Consider the following 19027-nt stretch of genomic DNA (forward strand, 5'->3'; position numbering starts at 1 on the left):
GTCAAGAAATCCACACACTTGACTCATAAATGATCATTTCTTTTACACATACAAACATACATGTACATATGGCGCAGTGTATACTGCCTTCAAAGTTTGAAGACACATAAGAATATACACCTAACGTCTTGGCTTTGCAATCGAAACTTACATTGTAGACTGATCGAACAGTTTTACCCCGTAAGCAATATGCACATGCAGAAGACCTGGATCGAGAGTATATAGAAGTAATACAGTTATCCAAGTTCGAAGTTAACAGCAGCAGTTTTCGTTCCTATTTAATATCCTACTGTTAGGCAATTATTTTGGGGCAAAATAGAAGATTTGGTTTGAAGTTAACTTTGGTATTAAAAGTCCTAAAACAGTTTTGCACAACTGAACTCTTGTTACTTATGGTCAGCTTAAAAATTCTCTCACTCTAGAAACAAACATTGCTGGTTCAGTACGACGGAAGTGGAAGCCACGCACCTGCGCGTGTCCTTTGCTCTCCTGTTTTTACCTGCCGCAAACAAAGGTGAGCGAGAGACCGAGAACAATATACAGACAAAGGACATGTGGGACGACAGGGACAGGTGGGATAATGCAACTAAAGCACCCCAGGGGAAACCCCGCAGATGCGCATGTTACATCGAGAAAAGACCGCGGGGACTATAGGATGATCCGTCTTTATTACACTGACGCATATATGTTTGAATCATTTAGCACTCTGTTTCCTGACAAACAGATTTGTCTGTTGGTATAAGCATCTGGTTATTCGAGAGACCTGAACTTGAAATTGAAAACTTGAAATCCATGTGCTTCGTAGAGCTTTGTGTTCTCCAACATGCGCGCTGTATGCAAACAATCAGACTGAGTGTCAACGATTTGTCAGAATTTGTAGGTCAGCTGTATATACGGTGCAATATAATGCATGCATGCATTTATTAGTTTTTTGTCCACAGTATTCCCATATAAACTGCATTGATCGAGTAGGCCGAGCCTCAATGATAATCATTGAATGTTATGCGGTATTAAGATACCTTCATTTCGAGGAGTCTATTTCATTTAGACGTTCGAAAATAGTATTTGTACTTCAGTTGTAAGAACGAATGATTATCCCTAAAAGCCACGTTAGAAATATTTCAGCGAGATCAATGTTTTCAGTTGTAAGGAAATGTAAAGCTAAATCGATGTTTAGGCCTAAAGTACCCATGACTACTTCATGCTATTTGCATGTCTTGGTGCAAGTGTCTGTGTTGTGAGATCAGTTGTGACATTCTAGAGTACATGCATCACCTTTGCTTATAAAGATACTATTAAATTCTTATGATCAGTGTTAATATTCTCTTACTTGGGTGAGGGATGATGCATAATAAGGTCGCGTCTCTCACTTTTCGGCTGGAGGTTTGCCCGGTATACCCGCGCATGGCTCGTTCGTTTATTACACTCAAACCACTCAGGGTGGTACATGAGGTACAGCATTTTACATAATTACACAACATATGGCGGCTATACATATACTTACATTTGCAACAGCGATGAGGAATATCACTGAAAATTACAGTCACGCCTTCCTTTATGAAAAGGGATAGTCTTTTTAGGCCGATCGCGTCTATAGATTACAGAATATATTTCAGTTTAGCTTGCTGTGAGCAGACATAAGGTTATCTATCTTGTACTTTACTCGCAAGTGTTTTAGTTTTGGACAGACGAACAAGAAGTGATATTCGTCACCAGCGCAACCTGTTTCACAAGCCGTACAGTGACGTTGTGATCTATCAGTTTTAGACCATCTTTCCTGTTTCGATTGGAAGTCTGTGACTGGATGTCCGAAATTTTCTTAGGGGTTTTCTGCCGTTTTCTTCTGGCGACATTCGGCGGATTACTCTAGTTTCCTCCACCCATAAACCTGACCACCATCATATCAGTAAACGCAAATTCCAAAGCTCAGCATTATGAAGACGGGGGCCTCCGTGGCTCAGTCGGTTAAAGCGCTAGCGCAGCGTAATGACCCAGGAGTCTCTCACCAATGCGGTCGATCTGAGTTCAAGTCCAGCTCATGCTGGCTTCCTCTCCGGCCGTACGTGAGGTCTGTCAGCAACCTGCGGATGGTCGTGGGTTTCCCCCGGGCTCTGCCCGGTTTCCACCCACCATAATGCTGGCCGCCGTCGTATAAGTGAAATATTCTTGAGTACGGCGTAAAACACCAATCAAACAAACAAACAAACATTATGAAGACCAATAAAATAAAACAAATAATGTCTAAATTAAGGTTTAAGGGTGTGAACTTCTTTGCTTGTCTTTGTGCCTCCCAAGGAAAAAAGCGAATCAATGACTATTGTTTAATGCCACTTTGGCAAAACTATTGCTAGTCCGAAAAAAAGGGAATGTGCACCTATATGAATATATGGATTCGATACATCCTTTATTTTGGTCTATGTGTTGCTTCAATCGCTATTTTATCTGGCAGTTTAGAGATTATCCAAGAGCTGAGTAAGGAAATTAATATGCGTTAGCCAAAACTGCTCAGTAGCTGAGATTCAGATTCCTCTACCATATTCCCACACTCCTTGCAGCACATACGTCGCTCCCTACTTTCGCTTGACATCACTGCCACAACTAGCAAATTTTGTACAGTAACCTTGAGCAACGCCAAGTTCACCTGGATCGCGGTGATGAGACATGAAGTAATGTCCGAAAGCACAGAAATTGTATAAAACAATACTTTATACCCACGTATTCGCTTTATCTAAACTATGAACGCACATGTAACAACTTATTCGATGAATATCAGTACTAGCTGAGTTCCGCGCAAGAACACCTGTGGTGAGGTCTAGTCTGAGGCTTAGCTTAAGAAAGCCTACATCCCTTAAACCGACAATAAAGGTTGAAGTTTGTCGAGTGCCAGTGATGTAAAGAGAGCGCAGTGTCTAGCACATGCATTGCTTGCTGTGTGCTTGGGACCATCATATAAATATTAATAAAAGCATCTGATCAGAAATACACTATAAACTTGGTACAATCTTGCAGTATTACAAAGTTACAGCACAATCTAACAGCCACCACCAATTATTTATTACATTAAATGTCGAACAGTATAGAAAACCTTTCACATAGCTTTATATTCTAAAATCTTAGAAAAAACCCAAATCAATCTTGAGGACATGTTCTCCTTTCAAGTCAAAGGTACATTTAGAGTTCCAGCACAGCTTCTTAACTTCAGCGATTATACTGATTAATGGTGCATTAAAGCCGTACTTAAGCACCCTTCACTTACATAACCACAGTTGCATTTTTTCCCAAGCTTACTGCATATTGGACACAAAAACAATGGACCTCACTATGTACCAGACATATGTACTTCAAATCAGAGAGCGTAAGTGGATCTGAACACCTGGCATTTTCTCATTTACACACTCTCTCACTGTGTAAACCAGGTATCCAGTAGGACAGCATGTAAACTTCACACACGCCATTTTCTAACCTTATGGCTCCGGTGCTAGGGTAGACTCTGATCCATTATCATAACCAAAATTAAAGTTATAACTCCCAAACGAGATGTCACTTGCCCTTTTAATAGTGTACATCATCTTAGTTTAAATTCAGAACCCAATTTAATGGCAGCATAATACAGTATAGGCATCATGTTTTTTGTTATCAGAGCAAACAATGAATATTAGAAAGGACCAACCTCTGAAACAAGGGAATAATGAAAGCCTTTCACTTTTTTTTCTTCTTTATTATGATCTTTCAATCAACATGCATTTCAAGATACCTGTACATTTAATTTTTTGAGAATTTTGCTGCACTTTCTAAGATGGAAAAGAACACGAATACATTTCTCTGAAGTTTTACATGCGTTGTTTTTCTCGTCTTTGTATCACACCTGGCCAATTTCCATACAATACAATGGAGAAAAATCTTATCTTTGTCATCCACCCTAACGAAGGCAAAACTTCAAAGCACATGCCAGGTGTGATTTTCCTTGTAACTTTTTCTGATCATAAATAATATTAATGTTGTTAGGATTTACTAGTCTTCTCGGCATTCTGCAAACTTTCTGACATGAAAAGTTTGCCAAAGCTCTGAGCAGAGAACTCCGAGATTTGCTGACAGTAGTTGTCGATTTGTCCAGCGATGAGGAGGCTGTCCAGCCGTGGAGGGGGTTGTAAAGGCTTGAAGATTTTATTGATGTCTTCATCAGGAAGTGGCGCTTCACCTCTAGATATCCTTAACTGGTTCTCTTGTTGCTGCAACATATCAAGATCACAACAGAGCCATTAAAATGTAACCTGGCCAGGCCAGCAATAACCAGCTGTTCAAAAGAACTAACGATTCAATAAGAAAGGACAACAAATAATATAACATGGGGTAAACAGGAAGAGGGATGGAAACAAGGGTGTACACCAATTAAATGTTTAACAGGCAGCGCAAAGTTTGGGCTATGTAAGCAGAAACAGCTGCATTCTCGGGAGATAAGAGATAATTCACGGCAGATTGATCAAAACTGATAACATGGCAGAGCTTTTGATTTCCTCCATGTTTGTAATTTTGCTCACTTTGAACTGTGATATCTTGGTAATGCAACATCACAATGACAAAAGTTACATGTATGTTTTTAAACTTCACGTGGGATACATTATTGATGCATATATACATTTGGTCTAGTGTTGTCCTCCCCTAGAATAACCAATAATGGGACAGTTCCTTAAAATACACTGAACACTGTTATCCCAGCTCATCAAACACTGGGTAACCAACTTTCACAATATGAAATATGAAATATTTTTTTTATAATTTTTGCAAATCATAATACATTTTTATTATGTAATAAGATATGCAACAAGAAAACATTTAAAAGGGAAAAGCTTTAATATCTGTGACAGATTTATTTTTAAATTAAATGAGCGTTTGTTTTTTTTTTGCCTTCCTCAAGAATATTTCATATATAATGGCAGCCAGGATTATGGTGGGAGGCGGAGCTCGGAGCAAATCCCGGACTATTTGCAGTCTGTGACAGAGATTTATGAGTACACTGAAACATGTTGTTACCCGTCTTTGTTGGTACTGCTGTTTAGCAGACTGTTGTTTTAGGTGCTGTCGTTGATAATTAAAGAACTTGTTACAATCCTGTGTAATGTCGTCAACACACTCCATCAGCTGCCTCACATTCTTCTCCAATACAGAACTGAATAAGACCAACATTTAATACAACTAATTAATTTCATTTATGACTGAGTTTGAATAATTACTTCATTGATTGTAAATACAAGCTCGATTAGATGGTGCTAGCCATGTGTATTTATTAGTCAACAGAAAGATTTCACAACACATGTATGTACTTACTGCACCTTGGTTGTATAACAGAGAATTGTTTAAGACTAGAGGCGATAGCTCTGTACTCTGGTCTGATCGCTATACGCCACTGGATTATTAAACAATTAAGTGAGAAATGCACACAGGCCCACTTTATTACATTCTGATCTATTATAACATTGAGGGGTTTGAACAACAGCATTTGATCTCACTACCAGTTGACATGTCTAAAATGCTAACCATTTTGAAGCCACGCAACTGGCTTCATATAAAATAGTCTGATGCTCTAACCTTGTGGCCAGGTCAAGGAATTGGTCTGACTGCGGGGTTGTTGTTAGTTCTTCCATTTCACAAAGCAGTGTATTTGTCAGATGGGAGTTACGAATAAAAACTGGTATCTCCTCAAACATCTTCTCAAAACTCAGCTTCATCTTTCGCACTGTTTCAGGAGAGAAATCTGCCTCACGGTAAAAGTTCATCATCATTGGAGTAAGTCTATAAGCTTTCAGAGACAAAAAGCCCTGTGTAGTCTTCAGTGGGTCTGCAAAAAAATACCAAAAAAATAACTGCAACCAAGTATTAGTACACAAAGCTGGTCACAATATTACTCGACCACGGAGAAATACCTATGGCTACTTGAACTCCAATAATCCAAACTGTTTTATTTTGTTGTATTTTATGTAGGCACTTCAGTTGTAAAAGAGTTGCAGCTCCACCACAGCTTGAGAATTCTATCGCACCTTAATGACTTAACCACAAAAGCAGGTCTCCATTAAAGTATACTGGGTTAGCTGCTTGCTATTTTTCCAGCCTGCTGGCCAAGAGAGCTAAAGAGCTGACATGTATTACTGATGATTTTGCCATTTTCTGGTACAAAGCCAAGAAAGGTCAAAGCTTTTCCCAAGTATAACACAGAAACGGCTATTTTCTAAACACAATAACACAACAATCTCACATCCTCAACTTACGGGGCTGTGTGATTTGTGATCATAACGCGTAAATTCATATGTGCAACTCAAAGTTTATCTACCTGTTACTTTACTTTCTTACTTGTAAGGCCTGCTTGGGAAGCTCTAAACGATTGACGATATTGCTGGTAAACGAACCCCACCTTCAGACAGTAAAAGTGTCTTTGCAATATGTATACCCATTAAATTCAATACCCCCCCCCCCCCTCCTCTTCAAAAAACAACACTTACCGTATATTAATACAACTGACTCTTCTATAGAACTCTGATAGTTAAACTGTGAGTCCAACAAGGCCCTATTGATGAAGGATCCAAAATATGTGCTCTGGTAACCAACCTACATGTAAATGGTCTATATTTACATGTCTCAAATTTCTCATCATGTCCACTTGGTATCGCACTAGGATAGAAAAATGAAACCAATTTTAACACTATTAATTAAGTACAATGTAGAAGTCAAAGAATAGAACTATTTGAAGTGCCACTTTAAACAATTGCTTTTTAAAGTGCCACTTTAAACAATGAAACTTATGAACAATGCCTGGAAAAAAGTTACATCTTTCAGTAAATAAATATTAATACCTTCATCAAACTCTTCCTCTTCAGTATGCTTGGGAAAGGGAAAGCAATTAGTGATCTCCAGCCTATTGTCAACAACCAGCCCAAGTAAAACGCCCTGTACCAGGTCTGTGCCACCAGCGCCCTCCTCCTGACAGTGTTTAATAATCTTCAACACCACCTGAAGATTGAAGAACAGCAAAAATGCACAATAATATCCAATCACTTTTAGATACATGTACCCCTCATAATATTTACCATCTTTAATGCACTGCTCAGCTGAAATACTACCAGTCCAATATCACAGCCCTTCAGCCGTGGTCGAGGGCCCTGGGAGCTATGATTGCAAGACTGCCGGAGATGCATTCTAAGCATGTTTTGGGTCTGATTTTACAACTAAAAGCTACTTCAAAACGGGTTGTTTACTCTATTAAATCACCTGGAAAAATGTTTCTGATAAATATACCTTAATAGCTATTTGTGAAAATAAAAGGGTAAAAAACCAAATTATGCTTTTAAGGGGCAAAAGTGCATGGTCCTCTAGACAGTCTAGAAACAATTCATAAGGCTAGGGGCATTCATTTTTGTATGTCTTTTTATATATGTCAGAGATTTCTTAGCCTTACAGAAACAAAAAGAGGTCAGGTTGGGGTTAGCAAAGTCAGTCCAACACTGGAACCCTATATTTAGACCTACATGAATAGCCCACAGTTGTTAAAATAATCGTTTCCAAATTCAGTCAAATAAGAAAAATATAAATATGACAATGATATTGACATTTCCTCCCATCTAAAATTAATTGTTGTTTACTTGATAAAAGGTTTGTTGTACAATGTAAAATCCCAAGCACACATATACAGGCCCACATTCCGTATAATGCTTAAAATCATTTTTGTTAAATAACGAATGAGAATCAATCCAAATTGGGGGATGCCTTTCACTGCCAATTGTAAAAAAAAAAAAAAAAAAAAAAAAAAAAACAAAAGAAAAAAAAGTTATCAAAGGAAACAAATCAAGGTAGAGTTACACCTGTAAATGTAGTTACCTCCCATGAAAAATTTAAACTTTCCCATTTAATAAGCTGAATAAACAAATCTGAAAACTGAATTTACAAATTAATTCGTAACAAATCTTTCTGATAGAGGAAATTACATTTTACTAGGATACTGCTGATAGGTTTGAAAAAAGGATTGATTTTTTTTTTCAAAAAACAAAAACACACTGCCAAGCATTGGTCCATTACTTTGAGGGCAATTGTTCTAAATGTAACATTTGATAAACTCCAGATATAGCTGGAAGAGACAATGCTGACTAACAGCTACACCAAGAAGGAGACCTACAAGAGTCCTGGCCACTAAGGAAGTATGGCTAAAGAAAAATAGTATTTACTACAAAATCTGATGAATGGCTAAAGTGACTGGCTGAAAAAAATACCTAAAAATACTGACCAGAGGAAGCCCTGCATAATGATGTATGGCATTCATTTCTTTTACTGAGCCAAGGCTGGGTCAAAGAATGTGTCGCATTACAGAGGTGATATTTCTTGCAAAAGCAAGCGTACTATTCAATATACATGCATGAAAATTAAAGCATCCACAATTCAGACTTAAAATACAATATATAATATGCACCATGGTATTTTAAACTAGCCTTGAATGACAAACAACTCCAGGAATACTCCTTGAATTTCATTTTCATATACCTGTACAGACCCTGTCCCAACATTATTGCATAGGGAACTTCCTATTTTGGAATCGCTGTCAGCAATCTTGTATCCGTTGGATTTACACAATTGTCAGCTTTCCAGATAGTCTGAGTATTTCTGCAGAGCTTTTGTGATGTTATTTTGTACAACTAGGCCTTACTGGTCGCTAGCAAAGTGGCAACAAGTGACCTTTTCCTCAATGCTTTAACATTGGGTGGCCATTTTGTTTTAGACGCAAAAGCGTGGTCACGTGACCCATCCTACAGAATACACACAACACGGGCACCTATGTGCATCGTTATTGTTGTACCTGATGATGGTTGATGTCCGATGATGGTTTGGGAGAGACAAAATGGTTAAGATAACTAAGGTACTAATTCAAGTTAACATAAATGGGGTGCAGGTTTTGTGAAGCCATTCTCGACATGTCTGCTCTGTCTTGGCAGATAATCTAAGTGACCGACAACTGCCTGATATCTGTGTGCAGTTAAGAGAGTGGCATCAAACCTTCGGATTGCGTAAAAACTGGCTTCTAGATACATGTATAAATCTTCTAATCACCATCCAGTTAGTTTTGTTTTAATTTAAATTAAAATATAACCAGGGTGATCAGTCTTCAGTAAATTTATTTACATCGCCCAGCGTGATAAACGCTGACAACAAAATATGTAAAACTGAAACTACATGTATTTTCAACACTCTTCTGTTTCGGAGGTTGATTTGGTGTTATGGAATAACATACATCGGACCACAGGCATTAATGAGCTCACAAAGTATGCCTCCCCTGCTCACGATTAGTATGTGCAGGTCACATCAGCATTTCTTACACTATGGACTATACTATAAGTGTGGCAGATATTATCAGCTGTATACGTTAAAACCTCAGACAAGACTTCACGAACTTGACAGCTTCAGTACACGATGCGCTTTTGTTGTAATTTTCATTTCTGAATACCGGAGTTCTGTGGGTAGGTCCCATATGGTGAATTTTTATCTGCCTGTCTTTTAACCCGTCTTCAGATTTAATCCGTCTGCTTTGAAGAATTACCTGTCCAAAACATGGGTGGACAGGTCTCTGGGTAAGCCCCTCACAAAGCTTAATAACTCCAGAACATCAAGATAGAATTGTTGGAAAGATTCTTGTCACTAAGAAACATGTTTTACCTGATATGTATGTATCAAGATAGTAACCGCAAAAATATGCAGCCCTCAATTTTAGCCATTTTTTGATGTAGTCCGCAGGCCATTTACACCCAGCATACAGTAATGTAAACTGCACGTAAGCTTCCTCCTAAAGCTGTGGCAATGGGTTTGGAGGGTTGCCCGACAGACTACCACATGTGGTGGTTTTGGTTGCTCAATGGATTTTTCGGTTGTCACGAATAACCAGACGACCGTAGAAATTGAGGGCTGAATATAATTAAGATAATAAACAGAACTATATGTGCAAATACTTTCAATTTCTTACAATTATGCTTAGGATGAACATGTGAGTAGATAGAAAATAACTTATCTTTCCATTAGTCTTACATGCTTTGGCAGTTTTAATGCCACAAACATGTGAAACCACTTTCACAGGTACTGGCTGTCATTAAATTTCTTGATATTGGTCATGAACAATTGCTGAGAGACACGAAGAAAAATATTCAATATGAAAACAAGTTACAGACATGGTCATAATCAGTTCATTACTATACATCATTGACGTCTGGTTTTAATTCCAAAATTTCATGGATCCAACCTGGTTTATAAGATCACCATGTGGACGTGGCATGTGAGGGTAAGTCACAACTAATTATCCAATTATCTTGGATTTACTGGTTATAAAGGAAACAGAATATGGAAATAAACTCGGCAGAAAATGTCTTGGTGAACGTAATTTATTGGAGTTTTGCCCAATAAATCAATGAATCTTGAACGCATTTTTGTTGCGCTGACTTTCTCCACATTAGGTTGTTGAGAAATACCAAAATTTCAACCTGGCCGACTCCTTGGCTGTGATCTACGCCTAACCCGACATTAAAAGATCACAGCCGTGGGGAGTTTTAAACTTGAGGGTGGTCTCACGTGGTAAAGTGATGTCAAAACAATGAAGAAGCGGCTTTTTACAGTGAACATCTGAGAAGGAGCTCATTGACTAACAATACTAACTCACTGACTAACAGGTATAACGTGAAAACCGCGAAGTGAGCCGCGGTGTCATTAATAACATAACTACTCTAAACATGCGGAACTGCTGTTGTTGTTGCTCCCTAACATATGCTGCGTTAGGCAAATGAAGCCCTATCGTGCCACAATATGTTGACTAATTGTGGAATGAAAATTACACGATAATTTTTCCCTACACCATGGACAATACAGATTTCTGGAGATTAACCATAATCTACTCACCAATCCATCGATCTGAACAAACTGAAGCGTGCTTCCACCTTTGGCTGCCATCTTTCTTTTTATGTGATGGAGAACATGCGGGAAACTCGTACATTTCTGTATTGTAATAAGGCTGGTTTCCTTTTCAACTTTTAACATCAAATGTTTCCCTCCCTTTCGTCACCGAAATTCCTCTTTGAGTTGTGAGAATGTGCCCGCTATATTCTTAAATACACAAGCTTAAGTTTATTTTTAAATTTCTACTTGCGTAAAATATACTTCCACATATGTACAAAATAATTTAATATAGGTAGACCTATAATAGAATTTAACAATTATGCGAAATAATCGTTTATTTTACATATGTACATATAAGTAGGCTACACTGTCTTGTATACACTAGACAAGAAATGTTCATGGACTATTTTGGTATTTACCATTACACAAAACATCTTCACATGCTGTCTATTACATGTGTTCCACACCTGTGTAATTTGGTTGAATTTTATGACTTTTCTCAAAGTTTGCAGGCAGATAAAACCAACCCCGTGCCGTTACCATACATGATTGGATGTATGGGAATAAAAGCAGAGGATTTCGTTAGACTTCTTCCTAAAATGTACGAGTCAATGATGAAAGCTAAATGTTCATAAGTTTGCATAATATGTACATAATTTTCATTCCGTGCCAATTTTTTTTAGATTTTCCCTGCAAAAACATGTTTTCATGAATTTACATCAAAGTATTTAAGAAAAAAATTGATTTGCCGGTCCCTGGTAACGAGAAAGTACGAGATTAATGGCGGCGCCCATGATCCCAGTGGCAGATCAAAACTAACAGTGAATTCATGCCGCACCACAATCTCTACGAATAGAAACCCGCTGTTGCAACGACTTCACTGAGGTTAACTCTCTTTATGAAAAAAAAACTAAACTGCTTTTAGATTAGACTGATTTATTCATAACAGGGCTGCAAAAGTTGCTACACACAGCTGTTTGACACGTACCTGATGTAGCAGGTTAGAAGCACTGTAGTGTAGGACTATTGTATGAAACGTTACATGCAGTGACATCACTCGTAAGTCGGATTCTGCTTCTAGTCATTTCATTCTTAAACCGTTTCATCCCAAGGCATATCGTACCCAAGACATTTGGTAACCTAGTCATTTTGTACCCAAGATATTTATACTGTATAAGATGTCCAGTGTTAAAACAAGAACAATTTCATGACAACAGTTAAGATATATACTTCTGACACGAATAGAAGATAAATGACACAATGAAATGTTTTAGTTTTCGTTCTTGTCAGATATATCTGAATGGAGGCATTCGGGGACCCCAAGGTACTTGCTCTTTTACTTGCACCTTCAAGCTCTGTTTAACTTTACAGACATTGACAGTGAAAATATTGTTTAAGTGACCTAAAAGTTAATGCAAGTCTCTGCTTTATTATGACAGTCCAGATTACCATTTTTTGATAATTACAATTTATGTATGCTGTTGGTCATATGATGGCACTTTCGCTTCGATATTATTTTGTAATCACTACAGTGGACTGTAGTGACTTATCAGGGTGATAGTGCCTTCGTGCAGGACTAGTATGCTGTGCAGAATGTTCGGTTACCCAGCATAATATAATTTTCCGTTATTGTCATGTCTAGTTCTGAGACTCTTATCCATCGTTGCTCATTATCATGTATCTTCCCATGATGTCTCATCTCGTCGTCTCCTAGCTACTGCTGCAGGCAAGTTAATTGCCCAGATTTGGGAGGTCATGAATACTGCTCTAGCTCTACCTTTTAAATTGTTTTTAGTTAAAACTGAGAGTACAAGTTTTTCGGGTATAACCCAGTGTTAATGGGGTAAAATTTACATAAAGATTTTGATGGTCTCATTACTTAAATCTAGTCTAATGTTTTCAACACCAGCCTTATCATAACATAGAGATATCCAAATGTCACCAACCAACAACAAAGTCGTACATGAACTTGGAGTTTTCTTATTTAACAAGTAATAACTGTATGGTCTCATTAATATGTAAGATTGTGTTAAGTATAGTTTTCCAGATTTACCTGTTTCAAACCAGTCTGATTGGTAATGAGTTATGCTAGCCAGTGTGAGTGATATATGAAGTGAAAACTGTCAAAACAACCCTTAGTTAGTGAAAGCACAGTAGAGGGTGACTAAGCCTGCACATGGAAGCATGCTGCATGCTGTAGTTATTTGAATTGCAACCGACATCATGTTCAGAAATTCCTGTCTATTGATGGAACAATATATGTCGACAGGCATTGTAATTACAATGTAAAAAATTAAGCCCTAAAAGTAAAAAAAAAGAAAAAAACAAAAACAAAAAAAACAGTGTTCAACATTTTATTTTTTTAGTTTGTTTTTGGGAATTTATGTATGGTTCATTTCATCAATACTTTACAATTTAATTTTATTATTTTAGGCCTGTCATTCCTGAGAACTTACAAAAAGACTGAGACATGAAACTCAAGCGTTTGAAGCATGCAAGAAAAGTCATGGGCTTTTACAAGAACAACTTTGACTTTGCACCCCCAATACGTGTTCTTATTGATGGGACATTCTGTAAAGCTGCTTTGAAGTTTAAGATCAACATCAGTGAGCAACTTCCCAAATACCTGGATTGTGAGGTGAAGCAGTGCACAACACAGTGTGTGTTGGCAGAGTGTGAAGCATTGGGTAAATAATTATGTATTTAGTTTTAGAACACCATTCATGCAGAAAGGGAGTCTTTGTAAATCTTTTATAACATCCCTAGTACATTATATATAAATCTTTGCTTTAAGATATTCCATTATAATCAACCATAAAATGAGATACTGCTCTGATAGCCCAGCTTAATAAATACTGCGTATAATATTTTTATATGATGCAAAGCATTGTCAATGTGCAAAGAGTTTCGCATTATGTAGAATGGTAGAGGTAGATTAACATCCAAAGCTATTGTTATGATCCATAGTTCCAAATGTTTCTTGTCCACTAAACCATAAAATGCGGTCACTGTGCATTCAAGTCCAGCTCATGCTGGCTTCCTCTCCAGCCATGCGTGAAAAGGAGTTGTCAACAACCTGCGGATAGAAGTGTGTTTCACACTTATATGCTGCTGCCATATAAGTGAAATATTCTTGAGTATGGCATAAAACACCAATCATATAAATAAATAAACAAATAAATAAAACCATAAAAGCGTAAAGCTAGGTTCTCATTATAATATTATAGCATCTGCTTCATGGACCATTCCAGATGTTACAACAGTTTCACATTCAAAACTATGATCATGAGCCACCATTCCCCACCTCCAAATGTCTATTGTCTATAATATCGCAGATGAATAAAACTTAGCCCTACATATTTACACAGGGCCCCTGCTTTATGGACCATTCAAAGTGTTACAACAGTTTCACATCCAGAGTTGTAGTCATGATACTCCAATACCTGCCTCCAAATGTTTATTGTCCATGATAAAGCAACAGAATAAAGCCAAGTTCTACATAGCTACCCAGGTAAGATGTGTGCGTCTGAAAAGTGCGCTGTGTTATTTGTTAGAATATTGTGATTTGATTTATTTATTTACATGCAACAGAACAAATCATTTTTTTATTTATTTCCAATATTCTGTATTTGAGATACATGCTACATGATAGTCTCTTCCCTAGATAGTGTTATCTTCCAAGAAGACTGGATGGCAGGTACTTGCACCCACATTGTATATTGTATAGGTCAAAAGGTTGATGATGTTGATAATAGCACCGTTTTTCTGATAAGTAACAATTGTGACTTTGTTCTAATACATGATACCTTCTGAAATACATGTACATCACCAAAATAGTAATTTTGAGAAAAAAAATTCCCCTTGGCAATAGTAGTGGCAGAGTTGGGTAAAGCCCATGACAATTTTTTTTATGTCTCCGTTTCAGGATCAGGAGTTAGCAGAACGATTGAGATCTAGGCCAGGTAACCCTCTTCTCTTCATCGCGTACAATGCCATTAACCTTGAGGCTCCAGCGGAGACCTCACGCAAACGAGCTCACAAAAAGGTGCAATCTAACATGGTCCCAACAGACTTCCATAAGGAAATTTTAGACAAGATGAAGACAGATGTGCTTGGACCAGCTACACATGTTAACAAACACAGACATAAGAAAGTGAAAGGACCAAATCCACTTTCTTGCAAGAAGAAGAAATCAAAAACTGGCACAGGGAAATCATCTATACCTACTGAAACCAAGAAAGTGGGAAGACGGAAAAAGAAAAAGCCTGTCCAAGACAAATTATAGCCTTCTGGTATACTTATGCATCAGATCTCTTAAATAAAAAGCAAATTTAAATGTATGACCTGATGTAAGATTTTTGCATTTGTTTATAATAATGCCAGGTCCACACCTTCAGAAGCCCTATACATAATCTTGAAATAACTGGATACTATTGACAGTTGTTCTCAGGCTGAATATTGTCAGTTCCAAAAGCACCTTTTAAAGAAATGCATTCTCAATCGTGTCCGCATGAATTTTAAGGGGAGATAATTTGTGTAGCCTTGGAGCTCATTTTGTGGAGAGCACAAAAAGCGAACTACTCTCGCTTGGCGCTAATCACAAGGATGAAGCCAAGTATGGCGTTTGTTGTATTGAACCACACCATATATGGGTTGTCGCTGGTATTAGTCTGATACAGAAATGACCGAAATAAACAAAAAAAAAGGGGGCTTATTTGTCGTGTAACATTTCACAGTGCAAGTGGTTGAGGGTCCATAGATGTACTGCACAAGAACATTTTCCTGGTACTTGCAATTGAAAATGGGGTCCAAACTAAGGTGTTCTTTGTTCTCCGTCTATTGACAAAGGACTATGTATATTCTGGGACTAATATTACAGTTATATATCGCTATGTATGTTGTGTTAGTCCCATATGTACTGATTAATCACTTAGATCTTCTACTAAAATGGGACACTTATTATTTATTACAAAAACGGACACAGTTTTACATGTACTTGGTCCCAAGCTATTTTTTCATGGTAATTAAGTGACTCTGCATTCAGAGCCATGTGGAAGAGATTTATTACTTTCTACCTTTAGCGTCCCTCTGAAGCTAATTTTAATGACCAAGGACTGGTATTTTGTGTGTATTATTCCAGAACCAATTTAAAAATTTGTCAGAATCCGTATTTACTGCACGTTTACCATGTTTCGTCGTTTTACACCAGCAGTAGAAACCGATTGGGCTACTGTGGTTTACACCTGGAGCTGTCCTCGTTCGCCAATCAACACTTATTTTGATTTGTATGAAATAATCTTGAAAATGGTGATTATTATTGAAGGGAGAATATCGCAAGGACTTGTGAACCGTAACTTTAACGGACCTTCAATGAAACTGTTTTCCATTATTTTACTATAATTGGGGGGAATAAATGGTGTGGTAAAGATGCATTATCATCGTTAGTCCATATCTCACATTTACCTGCACATATGACTGTTTCGTCCCATTCCTCCACCCTTCGATTCCCCTCTCACCAATCTTGCCTTTATATAGGACCCAAATAGGAAAATGTGGAAGATGACCCATAAATTGTCCATCACACCAGCTACCACGAAGAGCTTGCCGTCAGTAAGTGAATGAGCCCCAATTCGCAAGACTTTCAAGGATTCCACAAGGCATACATAGGATGCCCGATCTTCCAATCTCATTTTGGTTCAATCCATTCCACTCCCCCTGAAGCGTCGCGACATGAAAGTTCCAGATGAGAAAGTTCCAGTTTTTGGCCAAACATTGATATTCGTAAAAGTGAAGTTATAATCGTATATGCAGTGAAAAAGAACATGGTCCGTGTCATGCAATTTATTGGCTGCGTTGACCCTACCAGACACTCAGAAGCAGTCGCAACAAAAGCCCTTGTCAGTCCAACCGACTGCAAGGTCAAGACTAGTCCAGTCATCACCGTCGCAAATAGAGAAAATGAACTGTATACATTTATTCCGCTCAGTCTGAACAAGACATTCCGAAATAATTCCGAAACGGATTGCAATCGGGTTTCGTCCGAGTTTCATTGATGCAAGTTATTTTTTCTTAGCGCGGTGGTGGTCCTTCCATTTCCACGTCTCTTTGGTTTTCTTAGTAACATCGCCACAGGCCACCCTTTCGTAAGTAGTCACAACTTTCTTTTGTTGTACTGTATTGAGTTGTGGACTCACTGATCGATAAGATGCCGACGATACCTCGGACATCTCGTCCACTGAAATATCGCCTTGGTTCGACCGAGGTGATGAATCTTCTGGCCATGGTAACAATGTCGGTTCATCCTCCAGAACCATGCTTGCAGCTGGCGATGCGCCCGGAATCTGCGGCAAAGAGCTTCCGCTCTTGGGCCCCTGGTTGACGACGTCAGCAGAGATACCCGTGACACGCCTCAATGTCGCCACTCGAACATTTGCGTTAAGAAAATCTGGGAGTGGTCAGATAGGCACATGCTGTCTCCTGCCTAAGGCGTATGCCCGCTCAGCTGGCCACTGATGCCTCACTCTCAGGTGATCCCGTAAGTGCCTTCTGTGTTGATATACCTTTTCACAGTCCGATGGCCTCATTCTTTTTGGACTTGCCCATCTTTACGAACAGAGTATAAATCACTACTGTTTTCACATCACCTAGAGTTACCAGAGATACACCGACAGACAAAGCTGTCAAAGTGAGCCGGTCGACGTATAACTCGACTACGGCTACCTCTTCCCTAGTGTCAGGTAAACACACCGTATTAGCCGACTGCGAATGTGAAATGGGTTAGGGAACCCGATAGGGGAACGGATCTTCACCGTTGCTATCACTCTGGTCAGTTTCCCCATTCACGGTCAACCCTCTCTCGGCCAATAGGGTTTTAGCGGGTCGTGGTAAACAACTTGCGTTTTCCCATCTGCACCCTGTATTCGATAGGTCACATCGGTTAAAGCTTCTAGTAGGTCAAACGGGCCCAACCAACAATCCCGTATGTTCTGGCTCTCGCCTGATTTCTTTACAGTAGTATGTAAATACACCTTATCACCCGACAAATATAGAGCCTAGGTCATACAACTTCTTCTGACGTACCAAACTGCAACCCAGTGTTTTATGGGCTTCCTCGTAGACCATGAATAGATCGTTCTCGAGGTTCTGAACAGTAACCAATCAGTAGTAACCAATCAGTAGTAACCCATTCTGTAACGCAAGCCATATGCACGATTGGCGAACTTTTCCCATCGTCTTTCGCACCCCTATGTGACCACCACACGGTCGTTCATGGCACTCAGTCAAAATGCGTTTTTTGAGACAGCTTGGAATTATAAGAAGGCGGCGTACAGTTTTCCCGTGTTTTTCCGTCCACTTCCGAACCAAATGAGGGCCTTCCATTGCCAAAAGATTAAACTGCCCCCACAAAGCTTTGGTCACAAAACCGTAACTCCGTACCTCCGTCCTTTCTGGTTTACGGCCTTCTTTTACCCGCTGGATGACAGGTTGAATAGCTTCGTCTTCCCGCTGAGCTCGAGCTAAATCATCATTCGGGACCACCGCTTCCACGATACGCAGGCTATCCCCTGCGTCGGTCGATTCAGTTCACTGCTTGCATGGGCGTCTACTTAATGCGTTAGTATGCCACTTGCCAGGTCGGTGCTCAATGCGAAATTGGTACACTGACAACGCCTCAACCCACATAGCCACTTGTCCCTCTGGCTCCTTAAAGTTCATGAGCCATCGCAAGGATGCATGGGCGGTTCTCAGTAGAAACTCTTTCCCATACAGATAATGTCGGAAGCTCTTCACGAAGAACACCACTGCAAGCAGCTCTCTACGGATAACACAGTAGGCCCTCTCATTCTTGGTGAGAACCCTACTAGCATAAGCAACAACCCTCTCACTGTCTGCCTGCCTCTGTAACAGCACGGCCCCGATTCCAGTGTTGCTTGCACCTGTATCCAGAATAAATTCTGTACTGAAGTCAGGCACCGCCAAAATTGACGCAGATGCCAACCTCTCCTTCAGGATCTTGAATGCTCCGTCACTCGCGTTGTTCCACACAAACTCGCTGTCCTTCTCTGTAAGCTTGTGAAGAGGGGCTGCAAACCTCTGGACGAATCGTCTGTAA

At 39.0% G+C, this 19027-nt stretch overlaps 2 protein-coding genes across 4 annotated transcripts; one reads left to right on the forward strand and one right to left on the reverse strand.

The window, feature by feature from the left end:
• Window positions 1-3697: 3697 nt before the first annotated feature.
• Window positions 3698-11047, reverse strand: LOC135470485 (eukaryotic translation initiation factor 3 subunit H-A-like). The gene is given in 7 exon segments (XM_064749459.1): window positions 3698-4229; window positions 5032-5167; window positions 5587-5836; window positions 6495-6594; window positions 6596-6663; window positions 6846-7002; window positions 10918-11047. Coding segments are annotated over 7 exon segments (990 nt in total). The 5' UTR covers window positions 10969-11047; the 3' UTR covers window positions 3698-4001.
• Window positions 11048-11691: 644 nt separating this feature from the next.
• LOC135471383 (rRNA-processing protein UTP23 homolog) lies at window positions 11692-16317 on the forward strand. Of its 3 annotated transcripts, none has more exons than XM_064750596.1 (4): window positions 11692-11799; window positions 13348-13601; window positions 14283-14425; window positions 14840-16317. In XM_064750596.1, exons 2-4 carry the CDS (start codon window positions 13385-13387, stop codon window positions 15197-15199), a joined length of 720 nt encoding a protein of 239 aa, XP_064606666.1. In that variant the 5' UTR covers window positions 11692-11799; window positions 13348-13384; the 3' UTR covers window positions 15200-16317. The 3 variants fall into 3 exon arrangements, with proteins under 3 accessions (XP_064606666.1, XP_064606668.1, XP_064606667.1); XM_064750598.1 differs by having other exon boundaries at window positions 11781-11914; XM_064750597.1 differs by lacking the exon at window positions 11692-11799 and adding an exon at window positions 11840-11973.
• The last annotated feature ends 2710 nt before the right edge of the window (window positions 16318-19027 follow it).

This window comes from Liolophura sinensis, chromosome 7 (genome assembly GCF_032854445.1).
Source record: "Liolophura sinensis isolate JHLJ2023 chromosome 7, CUHK_Ljap_v2, whole genome shotgun sequence".
In the NCBI taxonomy this organism is placed as follows: domain Eukaryota; kingdom Metazoa; phylum Mollusca; class Polyplacophora; order Chitonida; family Chitonidae; genus Liolophura; species Liolophura sinensis.

What these genes read in the sequence shown, in the direction of transcription:
- LOC135471383 (XM_064750596.1), top strand. Translation starts at nt 13,385, where the DNA reads ATGAAACTCAAGCGTTTGAAGCATGCAAGAAAAGTCATGGGCTTTTAC. An exon ending in GGCAGAGTGTGAAGCATTGG is followed by an intron (nt 13,602 to 14,282) that starts GTAAATAATTAT and finishes ATATTTACACAG; the next exon opens with GGCCCCTGCTTTATGGACCA. An exon ending in AGTTCTACATAGCTACCCAG is followed by an intron (nt 14,426 to 14,839) that starts GTAAGATGTGTG and finishes TCTCCGTTTCAG; the next exon opens with GATCAGGAGTTAGCAGAACG.